The following is a 22,459-nucleotide window of genomic DNA, read 5'->3' as shown; positions in this document are numbered from 1 at the left end:
ATCGTTGCAGGGTGATCTCATATATCTAACCTTGTCTCAACATTTTTCTGAAAATCTTTGTCTTGCATAAGATAATCATTAACCAGATATAAGTTGAAAAGATAAAGTTACAAGATACTCCAATATACTTATATCTTTTCCGAATACTACTTGAACTACCACTGTTCAAGGTATAATCAGTTTCAAAAGTTCATCACATAGATGAGACTACAAGATAAGACTTGAATAGATTCAATCACTACTAGAAATTTGTCAATAGACATTGTTTATTAGCCGATGTCTATTTAAAATCCGAGCGATGTCTTTGCATACGATGAGAAAGGTAGGTGCATTACACATCGCTTATTAGCCGATGTCTATACACAGTTTAGACATCCTTTTCCTTAACAATGTGATGTATTTTTCTTCAATGTATACCTTCACTATGGTTTCAGTTATTCATTCGTATGTCATGTATATCATTTTAAACTTATCACATATAAAGCAATATGATACATTAACATCGAAAAACTTGTTAAACTGATGTGTAACTTAACATTTTACATCAGTCTTTTATCAGAAGCGATGTCGTACCTTTCTTTTTTTAATGAAACCGATGTCTTTGTGTGTGTTTAACATCAGTTCTTTCAAAATGTGATATCTATTATATTGTTTTACATCAGTCATTTCTTGTTAGCTGATATATGTGCCTGCTTATGACATCAATTTATTGTATGAAATGTCTTATTTGACTACATTTTACATCAGTTATTTTGTTCATGAAGTGATGTTTGTTTATTTTTTTTTATTCATGAATCCCCTGTTTCAATCAAATGCCCAAAACTCAAACAAGAGTCATCCAAAAACATACCAACTGCCATATTACCATTCCAAAACTAACCAAACCAAAACAAACGCAAAAATAAACGCAAAACCAAACATACATTCATTCATTTACCATAGATTATACCAAGTACGTACATATATCCACCACAAACCAAACTACATAATCCAAACAAACTACATAACTGCAAAACCAAGCACTAGACATTTCTACCATCGATCATTTACATAGTTCATCCCAAACAGAAATTTACCAACTAAAGTTCCCCCATTTATCAACAAAAACCACTAGTAGCTCTTACAAATTCAGTCCACATAAAGGAGCTGCAGATTAGGCCTTTTTATAAGAAAGACTTGATAAGGCTAAGAGTCTCACATCGAACCTCGTCCAGCTCAGCCTTGGGAACAGTCACCTTTCGATTCTTCGTCGACCACTGAAAAGTGTAACACACAGGAATTAGTAACAACGAATTCTACCACAAATTATATGTACACCAATTATATCAAGAATGAATTAAGCAAAAAAATATACCTTTTTGACAAATGTCATTTCGTTATCCATGGCAATTTCTTTCATATACCACATAACAATATAGCCGCATTCAGTTCCACCGGGCTGTTTGGGGCATCCCTATTTAATAAAAAAAACTCAGACCAATTAATAAGTAAATTAATGCCCCTATCTAACCGAAAAAACTCTGATATCTGTTGATCAGAATGTTGTATGTGCTGAAATCTGTTGCATATGGTCTGTTTTCCATGACGTTCAAGACTTCTTCCATCTTTTCAAACTGGCCTGCACGGCCGTACAGGTTTAGCATACTATTGAGAATAAATGTATCTGGCTCCACACCAGATTTATGCATCTAGTTCACAATGTCTTCGCATTTGGGTACGTTGCCAACTTTCGAGTAGGCTGATAACAAAAGCATGTGGGACTTCATTGTCAGTGTCATTCCTAGCCTCTTCATTTGATCAAAAACAGATTTTGCATCTAAAACACAAAGAAAAAAATTACTAGGGAGAAGAATAAAATAGGCCAATGTATGGAAATTGGTCGGAAAAAGCTGCAACAATGATGCTAAATGCTGTCTTTTTCTATTTCAACTCGGTCTGTTCCCAAAATTTATCTTCTGGGGGCATTCAACTATGTAAATCTTAATTTTTGAACATTAAACTACAGAAGCTCTCTAGCATAACATTAGCCTGATGCTCTCTGATAGAGCACCACAGATGAAAATGTGGAAAGACCGCAAAAGGGATTTTTGTTCACTGATTTTTTGAAATCATTTTACCACTCTGCAACTAGAGATTTAATTGATGTTTGCATTCGCAAAACCAAAGTTGGTTTTCATAATTTCACTTTCTGGCCCATAGTATGAAATTATTGATTTTTGGACAACTTGATACAAATATTTTTTACTGAACATCAAGTATTCAATAACAAAATGAAAATGAAAAAGAGAGGGGTTTTACTTTAGTTCTTAGTTCTTACCTTCATGAAGACCAGCTCTTCCATATGCATCCATCATGATATTGTATGAAGCGCGGTCTGGTTCACACCCCATGCGCTGCATTAGAGAGAATACTTCTGCTGCGCCATAAGGAAAGCCCGCGCGACTGTTGAAAGTAAACATTAAGTTGTGCTGAGGGAAATTCTGCTTGACTGAAGAACTTGATCAAGCAAGAGAAGTCATATCTGATATTGATAATAACCTGTAAGCTTCCATGAGGGCATTATAAGCATAAACATCGGGTTCGTACCTAGCTTCCTGTAGCTGCTCGAATATTTCCTCTGTTTTTTCACAAAGTCCATCCCTAGCAAATGCATTCACTAGAGCAGTGTATGTGCAGATATCAGGTGTACACTTCTGACTTTTCATTTCGTGAAAAATCTTCAAGGCCATGTAGGACTTATTTGCCTAAAAATAAATAAGTAATGAATGAACAAATAAGGGCAAAATTGATCACAGTTGTAGTTTTCTATTTCTTGGTAGACCATATTTACAAGTCATAATTCATTTATATTTTTTACATAATAGTACTCTAATTACAAGCAAGTACTACTGAATGCGTTTATATTTACTTTAATTTACTATATACTATAGTACATTTACTACCTAGTATAATCAATATAAAATTCCTAAATTCACTCTAATTAGGAAAAAAAATTTAGAAACAATAGCTCAGTCTTAAGATTTCATCTAGTATTCGCTCATAAACCATGCTACTTACAACGAAAAGTCCCAAACACCTCCTTCGATGGCGTTCAGTGGCTTTTGTAATCTCTAATTTAGACCTAAAACAAACAATATGAAACACATAATACCTCTATATATTTACAAACTACACAAACACAAATATATACAAGCACTTGTTATTACATGTAAATCCGTATTTTAACTTCACAGGGGTCTATAAAACATAAAAAAATACAAAAATTTCTAAGAGGACAATTTGCAAACAGTTTTAGACAAATAACTACACATACAACTACACATGCAACAACTACACATTTCAATTTCACATGCATACATACAACTACACAAATATATACATGCAGCCCAAACAAATATAAATAGATATGTAAAGAAGAATATAAACAAAGCAAGCTCCAAAATCCCAAAAAACTAACTCTGAAGCCCAAAATCCAACTTAACTCCAAGCTCCGAGCTTTAAGCTTTAACAAACCCTTAGCTCCAAGATTTAAGCTCCCACAAACTCAACTCCTCACCTTAAACTTCAATGAACACACTTCACTCCTTAATCTTCGAATCTTGCACAAAAATTGAAACAAATGAGAAAAAAGAACATTTGAAAGAAAGACAGTAAGAAAGTAAGAGATGAGTTGAAGAAATTGAGAGCTTTAATTGGAGATTGAAGGTCTAATCGGAAATTGAATACATTTGATAGTTCTAGGTTTAGCTATGAGCAGTCGAGAGAAAGGGGGAATGAGGTGAGTGTTTTGTCTGAAAATGCAAAATCCATTTTGTTTTGTAACTTTTTGTTTTTGTTTTGATTTTGATTTATTTTTAATTTTATGTTATAATCTTACTAAAGTGAATGAGTGATAGGTGGGAGGGGGAAATATACTAAGGGGGGGGGAAGGAAAATATTTGGCTAAGGGCGGGGAGCAAAAGGGAGAAGTAGCGGGCTCTAATTTTTTAAAATTGAGCTTAGACATCGGTTTATATGTCAACCGATGTTAAAAGTGAATTGAACATCGGTTTATATGTTAACTGATGTAACGTAGTTTTTAAAAGAACAACTTAGACATCGCTATACTGAAAAGATGATGTAAACATACCAAAAAGACATCACTTATTTTTTATGTGATGTAAAAAACACTTTTAACATTAGTGACCTTTTTGACTGATGTCTAATGTGCGATGTCTAATGCTGATTTTCTAGTAGTGAATCTTTGAAATATCATTATAAAGAATGAAGTTACGAGATACTTCATTAAGTCCCGATATATATATACACCTATATATATACATTTCATACACTCCTTGAAAACCTCAGTTATGAAAATTATAAATAGAGTTGCAATATCCAATGAATTTGGAAATGAGAGGATTTTGGCATAAACCTGATATCTTACTGATCACGAAAAGATTCCAATAAGTAACCTTTTCTACTAGTAGATGGATGAATCCCCCACCGGTCATCACCCTGGCCACATTAGGACCTTGTGCTGGACCCCCACCCAGCCTCTTACGCGTTGATGGACTGCCACCCAGCCACTTACACTTTGATATACCGTACCCCGGCCTGTCGCTTATGCCGACTTATTTAGAAGGACTTACTTCCCGAATGTTGGGCAAGTAATCAAAAGCTCTTTATCAAATCAGCAACCTCGTTGTGAATATAAAATACACCAAGAGCCGGATCCCTTAATTTTTGAGCAAGTATTTAAATCCCCCTCGAAAGGAAGATCTTAAATTTGAAAACGAGTTTTGGGATCCGCTCTAACTTTAAAAATCATTTTGAAGACTCGAAAACATTTTAAAGAATGTTTAGAGTACTGATGATTTAATAAAATAAATCATTCCTGAATGTTAGAAAATATCTGAATATTATTATTTAAATAATATTCCCATAAAGGATAATCTTTATAAAAATAATTGAAGTAGAAGTTTTAAAACTCATACTTGAAACGAATAATAAATAGCAAAAGATATATTTATACGAAAGTACGATCTTTATTTGAATAATCGAAAATAAGTTTGATTATTATTCAAAACCATCGAATATACCTTATTCGATTAATAGTTATAGAAAACTATATAATATATACTCGGGAACCTCGCCTCCCGGTTTTAGGAAAATGTTCAACTCTGGGTCCGCTATACTAAGGGTATACGCAAATAATGCCTATCTCTAGCATAGGTATTATGCAGTTTATAACAATTGAATCGACAATGAAATATCAATATTACGAAATAGGCATGCATATATATATCATATCAACATGGTCCAATATATCGCAAGACTTTGCTAATAATAACCATGCACTTATCTCAAGATAATGCATCAATATTTTACATCACAACAACAGTATAACGGGTAGAAAACTTACCTGAGTGTTCCAGGATAGACTTAAGCTTAGAGTGGGTCCGATAACCTATGAACATTAACATAATCCGGAATTAGACCACGGTCGCTTATACGCTTAACGATTTGCATTAATCATTTGCGTACCCTCGGCTCCACCAATTTTAATAAATTAACCGTTATGAATTTTAAGGCGACTCTTTCGCGAGTACTTTACCAACTGCCTAATCCACCTTACATAATTGTTTCGTGTTTCGATTAATCATTTACGGGTCTCAATTATGGTCTCAAGGTTACTCGAGGTTTCGGGGTTCGCTCGCGAAATGCCATTACTTAAAATGGTCGTTTATCTTAAACCGTAAATCGGATCTAAGCGAACGATATATCAAAACGAAGCTTGAATCATAAAATTTCTAAGAATGGTGATGGTAAGTTCATGGCAATGAGTGTTCGGGTGCAAAAGTCATGCACAAAACAGTCTAAGGAAAATTAGGCATTACGACGGCTATAACTTAGCGATTCCCAAATTTTACCAAATCAATTCAATATCAAACCACCACCAATCAACACCATTCCACCATCATTCAATCACAATACAAGATCATTCAACCATAACTTAAGATCTCAACTTATTCATCTAAACCAAGTCAAAATGTGACCAAGAACTTCAAATCCAACAAGTATCACTCCTAACTCCAAAATCAACAAAACCACTTACTAAACAAAGCTCTAAACATGATTAGACACCCATTACACTAACACATCATCTAAACATTAGGAAATCCAAACAAACAAAACTTAAGACTAAGATCATGAAGAGTTATATCTTCCTTGAAGCTTTTACTCCATGAAAGATCCTTGGAATTCCCATGGAAGCCTTGATCTATGCTTAAGCTACCTTGACCTTACAAATAAAATCAGGAATCAAAAATTTGTTCTTGAAAGTTACTATTCACCCTAAACTTTTAGGAATTGTTTAACTAGGTAAACCTTGGATTCCTGGATCCAAACTTATAGCATAACTAAGTTATGAAATATAGGATCCAAATAAACAAACCTTGCAATTTTCCATGGCCTAGAGCTTGAGTTGTGAAAATCTATTTCACCATTTTTATGAAAAGGCCGAATGGAAGAAGAAGAAAATGGGGGAGAGCTTTTTCTTGCTTAGTTTTCCTTGGGAAATGAGAAATAAATGCTTGGTGGAGGAGATTTTTGAACAAATATCTTGATAAAGTGATGACATCACTTGCTCATGTCATTGCTTGCATCATTCCTTTACAACATGTCCTTCCCTTATGGTTTGATGATGTCATCCTCCTCTAATCTCTTTGATTAGTGCTTAATTATTTGGTTAATCCTTTGGTTACTTGTATAATCTTGATCCTTGGTTGCTTATTTATTTTATGGTTCGCTTAACTCTCATTCTCGGTGATCGTTTGAGGGATCATATCCGTGATCTTATTACTTGGGCTTCCATAACCCTCTCTTCATATTTTATAGTCCTTTAATGATCCTTGCTTAAAATCCTTGAATTAAAATCCTTTTAATCATGTTACCTTATACTCAATCCTTTCGGTATCTGGTGGATTTTCGGGAAAAATCAAAGTGTTCGTATTTGGATTCTGACGATCTTTACATACACTCATATACTTTATGGAGTACTAATAAGATCTCAGAATATCAATAAAAAAACTCCTACATAGTGTGGCAAGAAAAATTTCCTTAATCAGCATAATCAGCAAAAGTTACTATTCATCAGTGTCTCAAAAATTCCAAAATTTGGGGTTATTACAGAAATCAAATGATCAATAAATAGAACCGATGCATAGAAAAAGAAAGCAGGCGATCTGTGAGAAGAAGAGAGGCATAGAAAAAGAAGACAACTGGTTGTTGAGTGGAAACGTTAGATGAATACAAATGAAGTTGGAAATAATCGGTGATAAGGCAAGTACTTCTGAACATTTCTCGAGATATATTTCAAGTATTTCTGAACTTTCTCGTAACATGATGCTAGTATACAAAATAATTCTGTTTTATATAAAAAGTGCTTTAAAATATTCAACTCTGAACCCTGATCACATAATTTGATCTTTGAGTTGTAAGACTTGTTCTTTGTAAGCCATCGATTATTAATTTCCCAGAGATTAAACCATACAAATACGATCCCACCCCACAAATACATATACTCCATATACCAAACACTGAAAAAGAATTACTGGAACATACAAAAATTTATATACCCTATAATACCTTATGACATCAAAGATCCATACCTTGTATAATCATTGAACTATTGTTCATCTTATACCTGATTCTTCAACTTCCTTGAAGCCGTTCTTCATATATATACCTTGATAAACCCTAGTGATACTCATGAATTGTTTAATACTCTGAGATAAATGTTTTATCAATGTTAATCATGATTTTGTTTTATTGAATTACAATGTTTATCATACTGAATTGTTTTAGAATTGGATAGTTTTCTTTGGGTCGACCAGATTCGTGGTTAGGCCAAATTCGTGGCCGAATTAGGCCAATGTGTGCCTTGGATCCAGTTTATAGAGCAGAGTCGTGTGCCTTGCTCGGGGTTAGTGTGTGGCTGATCAGCAGCCTAACCTTGGTTTTCAAATTTTAAATGAATATCCAATTCTGATGATTGTTTAATAAGAAACTTGATTCCTATGAATCATTTCAATTGATCATTGTTTAACCTCAGTTATTGCTATTATGACTTGCTGAGCTAGTTAGCTCACACTTGCGAATCTTTTATATGATTTTACAGTTAAAAAGGAAGTTGTTGGTAGTAAGGAAAATACTAGTCCAGTGTGCGAGCTAGGATTCCAGGTTGAGTTGGATCGAGCTAGCAGGAGCTTTATATTGTAGTTGAGTTATGCAAGATTGTAAGAATATTTTCACTATCAGTTGTAAGTTAAACTATTTGGGATTTGGTACACTGTAATAAAAGTTAAGGTTGTGGCTTAATATCATACTTTAACCTGTTGTGATCCGTGGTGTGTAAAGAAGGGTCTTTGCTTATAATATTTTATATACTGGTTTATATTGTATGTGAGTTGTGAACCCCAAACTTCTGACCCGAGTTTGAAGGGCGTCGCATGCAATCCTTACTGAGCATCCAATCAAGTGTTTCTATTGTGGAGCTAAGGACTGCATCTCCCCCTAAGTTTATGTTTGCTTCATCACCAAAGTCATTGACTCACTAGCAATGGCTGCCATCTTTATATCACCAGTACATGTTTTTCTCTCATTATCTCTCTGCTCTTACATCAAGGGCTCCCCTTGGCTCACCACCCTCACACCCTCACCTTCATCATCTAAGGTGGGACTCCTCTCACTCTCTTTTGCCATGCTGGAAGAAATGGCATGCATATTTTCACTCTTTTCCTCTCCCTTTTCCTGGGAGCAACCCAGCCTCTCACTCAATTCACTCTCTTCCCACAATCCTAGGAGTGATTGGACAACTACTAAGCCATCTGCACTTGTAATAGATTTTGAGATGTCAAGTTATGCAGTAACATTCAACGGATGTGTAATATCCGTTGAAAGAGTAGTTGTGATTTTCAATGGATGAATGATGTGGAGCATATCCGTTGAAAGACAATCACTACTAGAAAAAACACCTTAGACATCAGTTAAAAACCGATGTCTATGTAAAAAATGTATGTTGTCTTCGCGACTGATATTAAAGATATTTTCTCATAGACATCGGTTAAAAACCGATGTCTAAATAACCTTACACAACATTTCTGGAAAATTTCTGATGTCTAATTCACATTCTTGTTATCTAATTATGTAATGTCAAGTTCAGAAATGCAATATTAGGATGTTAGGCCTATTTAAAACTATAGCACATAAGCAATATTTATGAATTAACATTGATTAAGTATAAAAAACCGATGTGTCATACCTATTAGACATCAGTTGTTTCTAAATAACCGATGTTAATATGATAAATAGACCTCGGGTGTTTATTTTTGAATCGATGAAATTGCCCTATTTACAAGTTCTAATATCCCTTTATTAATATCGAATATTTTATTTTGACTGATGTCTTTGTGATTTTAAGAAATTGCTTTTATATGTTTAAACAAATGTGTATTTATGATTTTTAACAATTTTGTCGTAATCTTTTACATATAGATACAAGAATCCCTCTTACAATAAGTTTTACAATGCATGTACACGAATATCTCTAGCCGTAATTACGTTTACTAAAGTAAATCTCAAAAAGTTTATATGAATTACATTTGTTTAGACGAATAATACAAGAGCTACTACATAGTTGTTATCAGACTACTCTATTATACTTTATCAGATCATTAAGACACTACTAAATCTGATATATGCTTAAAAGAGAGAACATAGAAATTAAATAATTAATACTATAATTTCATAACATAGTAGTTATCTTGCTTGTTGACCCCATTGTGTGTTCTCTTCATATAGAAAAGAGGCAAGTAACTTGGTTTCCCATTCCAATCTACAAAGCGAAACTAGCCACTTCGTCGTCTTTGTCCTCATCATCATCATCTATAACATCCTCGTCCTCATCAAACCTTTTCTATTCGTCCTTCTCTTCTTCCTCTCCCTCTTCTTTATCCACCATCATGGTAGTGTACCTGCCACTACTAATATCCATGTTCTTCAAACCTGTGCTCAAAATGACAGTTTCTCCGCCATATTTCTCCATATCTTTCCTCAGCTTGTCCATAGTTTCTTTTTTGTGATCTTCCTCAAACGTTTTCTTCTCTTCGCGCCTCTTGTCAAGGTGATCCCTTCACACGTAAAGCACAAAATTCACCTTGAATGAGCATTCTACCGGAACTTGTCATAACAAAGCAAAAGATAAAAAGCATTTCATTTCCAGCTAGATGCCTATAATACCATATGAAATTAACAGTTTGTAACCAATTTAGCTTTTGACATACTTGTAAGTTTCCATGTATTCCTCAACACTCAACTGCCTTAAAAAATGCATCCACCCCATCACCTTTCACTGCGGAGAATCCAACAGTTCGTAAATTTTTATAAAATTCCTCCAGTGCAAGGGAAAGGCTTCGAGTCAGATTAGAAGAGTATGTCTGATCAGAGTCCAATGTAGCTTCAAATACCTCAAAATCTTCCATCATACAGTGCGTACATGGCTTAATCACATACGAAGTAAAAAATACCAATTACCTGGTTTTCGAAAGCATTCCCTCATACATCAAGAAAATTGGCAGGGGTTCCACTATGTAACTTAATTAAATCCATAGTTGCCATAGCAAGACTAGCACCATTCACCATGCAGCCAATTTGTCCATCTAAACCAATGTAGTTTAAATCTGCTTTTGCAGCAGCAACCTTCCCAGAAGAAACAAAAGCATTTTCAGTTTCATGAAAGTCAATACAAACTATAAAATAACATTTCCAATGCTATTAAGAAGGGGAACAGAGATGTTGATTTTACAATCTTGTACAAGCATAATCTACAACAAATAAATGAACATAAAATATAACTTGTCCACTTATTTCTAATACAATCATGTATTAGGCACATAAGATACATATATTTAAGGGAATGTTAACACTATACCTCATGGAAATCTTCCTGAGATGGATCACGAAGAGCAAAAATCTCCTTCTGTCGGAAGTAAGCATTGTAATCAAAGTTCAGTTTGAAATCAACAGCTACTAACTTGTTATCTGAAGTCTCGGTAAGGGCATTAATATATCCATATATTATTGGCTTAGTAACATAATTCAATAAAAAAAATTTCATATCAATCATGAGTACTGCGAACAAAATGCATACTTTTCACATTGTGCAGTCACAATCATAAAAGAGTTGATATAACTTTTTCACTTGCTCCATTGATTCCTTTTTGTCAGAAACTTTGGGAGCCAAGCCATATACAACTTTGGCAGCATCTTCATCTGTGATTCCTTTAAAAATATCAATAGGTACCTGCATACCAAATAGCAATATAGATCAAGTCCAAGATAAAACAACACAAAAACAAGATACCTGTGTAAAGAGATAGAGATGCAGAAATGGTAAACAGATCTTTCTTTATATATATAAACAAACCAGAACATTTAAGGCTCCTACTTTGAAATAATGTGGATAATCAATCATTTTCTCTCGAGAAACATAGGCAACAAGAGGCATCTCTACTTTTCCATCTGTAGTGTTGTTAAAGTCATTATCACGCATTATCTGCAAAAGGAAGTAAATAATTATTTTAACTACTATATGTTAAGAATATAAAATAAATTCCAATAAACTGAAACTAAAATTATTGAAACTAGTTATATTGATGCTACTTATTTATACATTGTACATTATAATACATTTACCTCCACAAAGGAGGGGGTGAGTCTGGACAAGTCTGGCATGATTGTCTTCTTCTATACAAGCTGATCCAGCTTTTTCTAAACCTTCAGCAAATTGCTCATATATTCTCTGTCAATAGTAATGTTAAATGTTGGTACCTTCTTTTGACAAAGAATTTCCAATACAAAATGAGTTTTAATATAACAGTACTAATTTCTCTGGAGCTTATCAGTACATTCAGAAAAGAAAACAATTTGGTAATAGTTTGAAAACCGGAAAATTCAACACAAAAAGATACCAAATTGGTTCCCAAATGACTAATTGACAAGTTATGATTATCGTAGCTCTTATACATGTAGATACCCCTCTGTAATGAGAATAACATGAAAAATTTAAAGCTATCATATGGCATTTAGAGACTAATTTTAGGATTATTGTTTTGAGGTCCATAATACCTGCTTATAAGTTATACCAACTTCGGAATCACATAAATCAAATACATAAACATGGCTTAGCTCTAACCATCCCTGGCCTGGAGCCTATATATAATCGTAATTGTTTGGTTTTGGTTAAGCAATATAATATCTCGGAATCTTTTAGATTACATAAGCATAATTCTTCTAGTTTCTTATGATAAACATTATTTTTCGGTTACATGTGAAATAGAGGAAGCAACCACTTCTTAATATCAAACAAAATACCAATAATGTGTACAAAAGAACACAAACCTAATTGAAGCTTTCTGAATCTCAAAACCTGTTCAAAAAAAAGAAGAAAAAACCCATTAAAAATTATGAAAAAACCTAATTGAACAAATTAAACCTAGTTGAACAAACAAACTTAATTGAAAAACAAACCTTTTTAGAAGTTAGGGTTTCTCATAGATGGAGTTTGATTAAATGAAGAACACCTCCAATTAATCAATTTGGGGTTTAATTGAAACCATTTGTACTTGCAATCAGCTGATATGGTATGTGTGTATGTGAGAGAGAGGGAAGCGGAGAGATGGAAGAGATAGAGAGAACCAGAGAGATGGAGAGAGAGAGAGAGAGATAGAGAGAGACGAGAGTGAGCTGAGAGAGAGTAGAGTGAAAGTAAGAGAGACGAGAGTGAGCTGAGAGAGAGAGAGAGAGAGCAGAGTGAGAGTAAGAGTGAGAGAGACAAAAAGAATTTTGTCCTAAAGGGGGGAAACAAGTTTATTTTTTTAGGTGGAATAATTGGGAAATAAAGGGGGGGACTTTCCACGTTTTTTTAATTTTTTTAGTTAACCATCGACAACAGTTGTAAACTGAAACTGATGTCTAAAAAAACGATATCGGTTATATCAAAAACCGATGTCTAACTAAAACTTCTCATTTTTTAAAAATAACTATAGACAACGGTTAATTTGCTAACCGCTGTCTAATAAAAGAATTAGCATCACTTAAATTTTATCTCATGTTTAAACTATTTTTAACATCGGTCATTTGAGCAACCGATATCTAAGTACTGATGTCTATTGACAGAATTCTAGTAGTGTTTCACTTATTAACGGATGATGAATATTCGTTAAAGAAGTAGAAATAAAAGGAATAGAAGTTGAAACTATTGTTGAGTCTGTGGATATTGATTTTAGATTTTGTTGCACAGACTCGTCAATAGTTTGAGAAAGAATTGGCAAGTGATCCACCAAATCATCAATTAGATGATGATCACTTGCATGAGGAGTTGGTTCCTCCATGAGTTTGAGAGATGAAGAATCAGGAATTGATGTGTTGATCATATCCACATCCATAGAATTTGTTGGAGAATTTTATGTGTGTGATGTTTCGATTATGAGAAAATTTAGTTGTGACTCCATGTTTATTGGAGCCACATCTAGCTGAATTTGAGAAGGTGCAGTAACTGAGTCTTTGACTGTAGTTGGCACTGTTTGTGCACCCTATGACCCTCCTATATGTTTAGCCTTCTTCTTTCTTATATAAGTTTGTGTATGGTCAGTGTCTCCACCCCTCCTGTTATGTGCTCGTAAATGTGAGCTTGTTTCAAGAGTTACATCTTTTTGAAAGGATGTAGATAGAAATGAGGTAATTTCCTATTGGACAACTACAATCTTTTGGGAGACTGCAGTGTAGCTGGTTTTTAGCACTTGCCTCACACACCTTATCCTTGGGGCTTCTTTGATTTTCACCCCTTCGTCACCATGCTCACTACCCTGTACACTAGAGGTTGGTTTCTTTGATTTTGGTTTTGAGATTTTTGGTTTGGTGACTTTGGTAGAAATCTGTTTGGTCACAATCATAGATTCCATAGCCACTCTAGAAGGCAAAGAAACTTGAGGTTGGGAAGAGATAGGGATAGAAATATTTACCTCACTTACTTGAAGTGCCTCAATGATTGGAAGATGGTTGAAGGGCACCTCACTGTTTAGGTTGTTCCTAATCAAATCTTAAAGAACTCTCTTTTTCTTGAACCAAAAAATCAAGCTTGTTATTTGGGTTCTCAATTACAAGATCCTCAAAAACATGTTTAGCTATCATCATTAAAAATCTAGCATAATACACATTCCTAGGTCTTTTCTGAATATCTTCTAGCTTATACCATGTTTCTAGCATGACATAGTTGCTAAAATTGAAATATTTATCAGATAAGAGCATATAGAGCATGTTATAGAAAATAGAAGTAATGGCATCAAAATTGTTGATTTTGCAAAAAAATACCTTAATTAAAGTATCGCAAAGATAACTCCACTCTTTCCTCAGTCATTTCCTTTTAATACTACCTAAACTAGCAGTATCTAGAGAGTAACCCATGGAATTGGGCATATTAACCACATCACTGTCAGTGAGTGGAGCATTTGTGTTATTTTCAGGAAATTTAAAGCATGACTGAATAGCATCACAATTAACATAGTAATTTATACCATTGAGAGTAAAGGTAATAGTCATATTCTTGGAGTCAAACACATCAGTTTTCCATACTTCTTCCACCACTTCACAGTATATGACTGGTGATTCGAGCAAAGAATACTTGAGTTTGCAGCTGCTAATGAACTCTATCATCTTGTGGTAGTCCTCATGTGCAACACTCTTGTCCACCAGTGCTATAAAGTTATTTTTCTCATAAATGTACCCAGTCTGACACATGATTTTCACAACAAGTGCCATTTTTGCTAGCTTTTGAAATTACAGAGAGAAAAGGGGTTTTGGAGACGAAGATAGTAAATTTTCCTTGTGAATTCAGAGAAAAATAAAAGTGAGATCTATAATTGAAATAGGCTTTTTACCTTTCCCAGAAAAAGACAAAAAAATGATTAAAAATAAAAGTAAATACCCAATGATAATAGCCAAAAATAACCATTTAGAAATAAAGTGAACTGTAGAAATTCTAAAAGTAATCTATCAACATATACTTATAGACCTCTAAGTATATTTTGATGGATAAAGATTTAAATTCAAAGGTTATGATTATTCAACGGATATTCAATACATCATTATCCGTTAAAGGATAATGTGTCCAGAAATATATTTAGACTTTCAACAGATAAAGATTATCTGTTGAAAGAATAATTTTGACTTATCCAAAATTTAACTCTTTCAAGAAAAGCAAGTTGATTTATGGCTGTATTACAAATTGCATATACATCAATAGTTGAAATTTAAGAATAGTTTAGCATACCAAATTCACTTACTAACCTAGTAAAAGTTGATTCATCAAGTGGCTTGGTAAAGATAACTGCAAGTTGCTGCTCACATGGAACAAAATGAAGTTCCATAGTACCATTCATAACATGCTCTTTTATGAAGTGGTATTTGATGTCAATGTGCTTTGTCCTTGAATGCTGCACAGGATTTTCAGTGATGGCAATGGCACTTATTTGTCACAGAAGATTGGAATCTTGTCCACATATAGACCATAATCCATTAGTTGATTTCTCATCCATAAAATCTATGCACAACAACTACCAGCATCAATATATTCAGCCTCACCTATGGAAGTAGAAACTGAATTTTGTTTCTTACTAAACTAGGACACACACTTGTTTCCTAGAAATTGATATTTGTTAGTTGTGCTTTTTCTGTTTATTTTACACCCTGCATAATCTGCATCTGAATAACCAATTAGATCAAATTCAGAATCTCTAAGGTAGCACATGCCAAGTTTTGGTGTGCCTTTGAGATATCTGAAAATTCTCTTAATAGCTATTAAATGAGATTCTCTAGGATCAGCCTGAAATCTAGCACAAAGACAAATAGCAAACATTATATCTGGCCTTGTTATTCCCTAACAATCTAACAGAACTACAGAAGGGGGTTGAATGGAATTTTGGTTCTTTTGGAAATTTAAAAGACCCTTTTGAATATATATAATTATGAATGAATATGTAGTAGTGTGGATTAAAAGAATTCGAGTGTTCAAACACAAAGTAAATAAACAAGATAGTTTAAAAACTTTCTGGTGGACTGAACTTTCCACCAGAGATATATATAAAGATTAGATAACTATGTGATGTAAGAATGCACACAGCTGCTTACAAGTATTTTTCAAAGATGAACAAAGAGAATTCCTAACAGATGTAGCTTTTTCTATTTCTCTATTTAACTCTTATTTTTTACACTCCTTTTTTTAAACACTTGCTACTGTTGGTTTATATATTACCAAGTCAAATATGAATAAGACAAACAGTAAAGAAAGGAATCTAAGTCTATTAACATATTACTTCATTTCTGTATTCAACATCTTTAAATATCTTCAGTTAAGCATGGAAATGGAAATGCTTCTTTGTTCTCTAAAACCTGTAAAGAGGTTGCCACATTCCTTTTGATACAATCAACCCATATAATTATCAAGTCGCTTTCAACTGCTATTGGAATTTGTTATCCATCGAGACTTCATCCGTCGATAATTAATTTGAGTTATCCGTTGAGTCTCTATTGGATTATCTGTTGAAAGTGTCTTGAGTCATCCATCGAGGCTTTGTAGTTTATTCATTGAAAGTGTTTCCTTAGCAGCTGATACTCTTTCACTTATGCAAAATTATAAGGCATCTTCTATTTACAATTAGCCAACCTATTTTGCATATCTTGCTAGTAGTCAATATGACTTGGAATTTCCAATCAACTTCTAAACCTCTAAGTAATTACAGTATATAGAAATGTGCTACAAAAACTTATTGAAATATAAGCTACTCTATCAATGGATGAACAAGTGTGGTTATCCGTTGATAGTTACAAAAATACTTAATTAAATCTACTAAGATGTTTTGGTGTATTTTCATCAAGCCTACAACATATTCCTAACAATCTCCCCCAATTTATGTCTAATAGAATTATAGGCATAAATTTAGAGGTACTTGATGATAACAAAACACCATATTCAAATTGAACAGATAACTGTAGATAAAAATCCTAAGTGCTGCATATTATTGAAAATTTGTACCACGAAAGTTATAGAAATCTCACAAGCCATTTTCAAGGTGCTCCTCTAGACTGAGCAGATTAATTTTTTTCCTTGACTGTCTAGTTTTCTTCCCCAGTTTCTCATTGTTCAGTTCTATCTGATTTTGAAGTTGTTTGTAGAACTCAGATTCATCTTCATTATTGAGATCCAGCATCTCATGCATTTCCTTGAGAGTATCATGGCTTGATAGTTTTAGCTGGTCTTCAAGTATGAAGAATCTTCTAGTAAATATTTCATCCCTAAACTCCATCATCCAGTATGGTCTTGTTAGGTCACACACACTGTAGAAGGGGGTTAAATACAGTGTTTACTACAATCAAATCGAATATAAGAACTCAAGTAACAAAACACAGATTTTATTAAACACAATAAACTCTGTTACAAAGAACTGTTCTCTCTCAGTGATGAACAACTTATCATGAGAGCTGCTAGGGTTATATAAATAATAACTTCGATTATGATAACACATATAGTGTAAACCCTATGTCTGTGTTTATATACGTACTACACAATTACAAGATAATCGCTAATTGATATTGAATATGATTTTATGTCTTAAAATCTATCAAATAGATATCTTCTTGTCCAAGTCTTCTATTTTCCATAGAAGTCTTCTCCATGCATATCTCTTCTTCATTTAGTTTTGATCTTCTTTCCTTTCAATCAGCCTTTCCATAACTGTTCATCCTTCCGCACTTAAGTTTTGATATCCATCTTTTGATAATTATCTCCTGATAATTTAAGTACTGATATCATTAAGTTCTAACTTCCAGTAAGTGCTGATTTCAGTAAGTACTGATTTGTCCTGTTAAGTAAAATCTGAAAACTAAACACAAATCATATTAGTCATGACATTATCAAATATATCTAACAATCTCCCTCAACTTGTAAATTAGTATAATATACAAGTTTAACAGATATTTGATGATGTCAAAAACATTAAGTACAAATGCATGAGAATTTGACTAGATAACTACAACTTACAGTCCTTGTAGCTTTACCATTTTTAACATCTGATAACAGCTTCAGTCTGTATACACATCAGAATTAATCAGTTGTAGATCTTTGACTTGGCTTCAATTACTGATCTCTTTGATATCAGGAGTTGTTCTGAGATAGTTCTTTAACAAACATCTCTCAGCATATTCAAGTTCATTAACCATTCTCCTTTTAGCATTCTTCAATTCAATGGTATCTTCACCAATTTGAAAGATAGCAGCCTCCAGATCATTTATTCTAGATTTTCTTATGTCCTGATCTAGTCTGATCAAATATGCCTTGTCAGACTCAAGATTGAATTCCACAGCTTTATAACCCAGAAATGTAGTTATAATCTTAGCAGAGTTAGGCTTCATCTCGACAATATCACCCTTGTGATCTCTGCACTTGGGAAAGTATGTGCTGTCAGACTTTACAGAATAAAGCTTCTTATGTCTCTGAATTTGAGTCTTCAAATAATTTGCAGCACCATCTGTTAATCTGTTCTTCACTTGAAGTAAGAATAGAACATGTTCTAGTTCCTCATAATACTTCAGTGGTATAACATTCTGCCTAATATGGTATACCCTTCCATCTGTCATAAAATATAACAAGATGTGTTCTTTCAAGAAGGTATGGTAAACCATCTGTACAGATTCAAGCTGATTCAATCTTTCAGGAGTTGCTCCAACACCTGCTTCACTTAAAGAAGTTGGATCATTGGTTGTGTTCTGTATTCTTCTTTCATCAACACTACCCAATCCAGATTTATCTCTTGCTTCTTTTCCTGTAACCACTCTTGCATCAAAACCACTTGTTGCAGTCTTCAAAGGTTGAGTCTGTTTAGCTTTGGTGAATCCTGGTAGGAGTAACTTTGAAGGTTTAACATGAGCAATGTCAGAGGTTTTCTTTTCCTTATCTTCTGATATCAAGCCAACTTGAGCTATGTCAGAGGTTGCTTGCTTCATTGTTATATCAGAACTTACTATATCTTGACTCTGAACAACTTGAGCCATGTCAGAGGTTGTTTGAGAAATCTTCCTTTGTATCAGAGTAAGACTAGCATCTTCATCAGATATTTCTTCATCCATAAATTGCACATAAACCTTTACAGGTTCATCAACTTTTTCCTTGCCCTTGGACCTTGGATCTATCTCCATTTGTGATTTGGCCTTGATTGCCTCAGGATTTGTCCTTTCTTTTATCACAATGCCTTAAGCCTTAGGAAGTTTCTTTTCACCAACAAAAGCTTTAGATTTGGAGTTGACTTTTTCTAACTTACGTCTAGCTTCTTCTTCCTTTAGACTCTCAAAGTCCATTCCTGGATTTTCTTTCAGAAATAACTGTCTTGAAATTTCCTCATCAAGTTCCAGATGTTCATCAGAACTTATCCTTTTACCAGTATCAGAACTTATTCTTCTCCCAGTATTAGAACTTGTTCTTTGACTTGTAGTTCCAGCTTTTCTTGATGAGAAACCTTTACCTTGACAATGACCTCCACCCATTCCAGAGTTTCCCTGGTCATCTTTTTCATCATCCTTTCCCTTAGTGTCTTAACAGTTTTGCATTTGGACTTAATTACTTTCTCCCCCTTTTTGGCATCAGCAGGTAAAAGAAGAGAGAGAAGCAATTCCACTGAGGATTGGATCTCATTGAGTTGATTTTGATGAGAAGCTTGATTTTTCAAAATTTCATCAATCTGAGATTGTTGCTTCTCTTGGGTTTTCTCAATGTACTCAATTCTGTCGAAAGTAGGTTTGAAAAACCTGTTCTTGTCCAGCTTGGCAACCATATCTTGCTGATTGATAGATTATTAAATTTTGTCCACCTTTCCTGAGTTACAGATTGTTGACCTTGAAGGTGTCTTGTACTGAGTACAGTAACTCTTAGCTGTGTCTTGAAATCATCATTGACTAGCATCTCATCAGCTTTTGCCAAGTGCTCAGCAAGTATAGTTGAAGAAGGAACAAAAGTAACTTTGTTCCATTCCTTAGTCCACTCCCTTCCTCTAGGAGTTTCACTCCAAGGTACTGGTGCATCTCCTCTAACAAACATTTTAACAAGATTAGCTTTTGAAGGAGCTTGTGGAGGTGCATGTCTTGATGGACCAGCTGCATCAGCATCTACATTGACAGCAGCTTCACCAGTAAGTTCAATATTAGCAGCATCAGAACTTATAGAATCAGCATCATCACCGTCCTCTGATAAAAGAATAGTATGAGAGGCTATTGAGACTTCAACATCATCCTCTAAGTGCTGATCTCCATCTAAGTTTTGATCAACAGCCAAACCTTGATGCCCACCTAAATTCTGATTTTCATCATCTAGATTCAGAATTGGTGTAGAAGGAATATCGTCATTAAAATCAGCATCTAGAATTGGTGTTGTTGGTGGAGTGATTTGAGTTGGTGGAGCTTCTAGATACAAAACCTGAGGTACTTCCAAGTTATGAATGTCAATGTCATCACTTGGCCCCTGATTATCAGCATATACTGGAGATGTTGGAGGTGTGGGAATATGAGTTGTTTCTGGCTCATGAAGTGGAGAGTGATGAGTTGTATGATGGTCTGGATCAGCACTTGGAGAATTGTGAGCTTCAACAGGGTCTTATGAGATCAGAGATTCCTGACCCCCTTCCTTAGCTGTTGCTTCCATTCCTTTACCAGGATATGCAGGCCTTTTTGCTAATGTTTTAAATCTTTTAGCTTTTGAGGAGACTGTTGGAGCTGCATCATCAGAATTAATTGTTCTAGACCTTTTGAGAGACTTATAACTCCCAGTCTCTGTATCTTTCTGAGAAGAGACTTTCTCAGCTGCAGAAACAACAGGTTCTACAGGTTGAACCTGTGCCTCATCATCTGATTCATCTCTCAAGATGATCCTCCTTCTTTTCTGCTGTGAAACTTTCTTAGATCTTGATGCTGTTGCTTTAGCAGAAGAAGACTGCACTGGATGTGCTGAAGGTTGAGATGACTGTGATGGTTTGAAATATGTCCTGATGGAGGGTTAAACAGGTTGAGGTTGAGAAGTTTGAGGTGTTTGTGTAGATGTGGTATGTTCGGATGGGTGTTGTGGTGGCTGGGATGTGTTGGTGGGTTGAACATCAGGGTAAACATATATGTAGGTATGAGGATCAGCATTTACCAGTATCTGTTTCACTAAACGAGGTATCTGTAATGGTCTAACAACTTGTTTCTTTATGTCAGTATTTAGCAAGTCATTAAAAGCCCTTTTTGGAAGCTTAAAGGGTGGAATTAAATCAGTGGTAGGTTGGGGCTCATCAGCACAACAAAAAGAATATATAAGCTAACAGAATCTAGCAAAGTATACTGCATTCATATCCTCTGTCATCCTATCCCCTATGAAACCTAACACAGCACTTGTAAAATCAAAGTGAGTTTGATGAATAAGAGCATACCCGATTTGTTGACTCATGATTGGAATGGCATCAAAGTTGGAGCACTTATTGGCGAATGCCTTAGTGATACAATCGAAGAAAAAGCTCCATTCCTTCTTGATATTTGTTCTTTTCAATTGTCCAAGCGTTCCCAAACTGCTCTCATAGCCCAAACTGGCCATGAGCTGCTGAAGAACAGGGTCCTCCACTATTGAGAATATACAGCCTTCTGGTAAGTGAAGAGCTTTACGAACGGCTCCAGGAGTGACCAGATGTTTAACATCATTGACTTCAAATACGATGCTTGGAGTACTAATAGAACTACCATCATCAAAAATCCCAGTTCGCCAAAACGTCAGTACTTGTTGGCTGGAAATGGCTTGAGGTTGGGTCAAAGCATACCCAATCTCACTATTTGCTAAGAAATCTTGCACAAAGTGCAAATCTGATGGAGCTTCAGCCTTGTTCAAGATTGCAGCATAGTTGTTTGGTACAAACTTGGCTCCATCAACAATTAAATCCTTGGGTGCCATGAGAAATAAGTGAGAAATAAAATTGCGTGTAAGGTGTTTGATAAAATGTCTGTAAAGAAACCGTCAGAAATTGTGAGAGAGAATAAGAAAAGAGAAAGAGTAGAATAAGAATGAAAATAAAAGATTTAAAAGTCTTTTATCTCTTTACTTAGACACCCCACGTGACAGCAATTAATAAGTAATGGAACAGACCTTTACACCTGTCAGACATGCAGTAGTTAAGGAAAAAGTTAATGGGATCGGTAAATAAGAAATTATTACTTATCACATGCAGTTTTTCAAGGAGAAAAACCGTCCCACTAACCAAGTAATCCCATTAAATAAATGAATATTATTGCTTTATCTCTCATAAACCAATATTCTGAAAAATATGACCATTTAAGTAATGACCAAAAATAA

The 22,459-nt window shown here is 34.4% G+C and overlaps 1 protein-coding gene across 2 annotated transcripts; it reads right to left on the bottom strand.

The window, feature by feature from the left end:
- Positions 1–9,657: 9,657 nt before the first annotated feature.
- On the bottom strand, positions 9,658–12,806 carry LOC141675088 (succinate--CoA ligase [ADP-forming] subunit beta, mitochondrial-like). 2 transcript variants are annotated; one of them, XM_074481811.1, is made up of 9 exons: positions 12,571–12,806; positions 12,442–12,469; positions 11,737–11,842; positions 11,489–11,596; positions 11,192–11,344; positions 10,973–11,020; positions 10,576–10,740; positions 10,326–10,393; positions 9,658–10,172 (listed from the first exon to the last, which is right to left on the bottom strand). In XM_074481811.1, the coding sequence occupies exons 3-5, from the start codon at positions 11,773–11,775 to the stop codon at positions 11,195–11,197; spliced, it is 297 nt and encodes a 98-aa protein (XP_074337912.1). In that variant the 5' UTR covers positions 11,776–11,842; positions 12,442–12,469; positions 12,571–12,806; the 3' UTR covers positions 9,658–10,172; positions 10,326–10,393; positions 10,576–10,740; positions 10,973–11,020; positions 11,192–11,194. The 2 variants fall into 2 exon arrangements, with proteins under 2 accessions (XP_074337912.1, XP_074337911.1); XM_074481810.1 differs by having other exon boundaries at positions 10,326–10,740.
- Positions 12,807–22,459: the final 9,653 nt, after the last annotated feature.

The sequence above is a fragment of the Apium graveolens genome, chromosome 7 (genome assembly GCF_009905375.1).
Source record: "Apium graveolens cultivar Ventura chromosome 7, ASM990537v1, whole genome shotgun sequence".
NCBI classification, from domain to species: domain Eukaryota; kingdom Viridiplantae; phylum Streptophyta; class Magnoliopsida; order Apiales; family Apiaceae; genus Apium; species Apium graveolens.
This window is presented reverse-complemented; position numbering and strand designations above follow the sequence as displayed.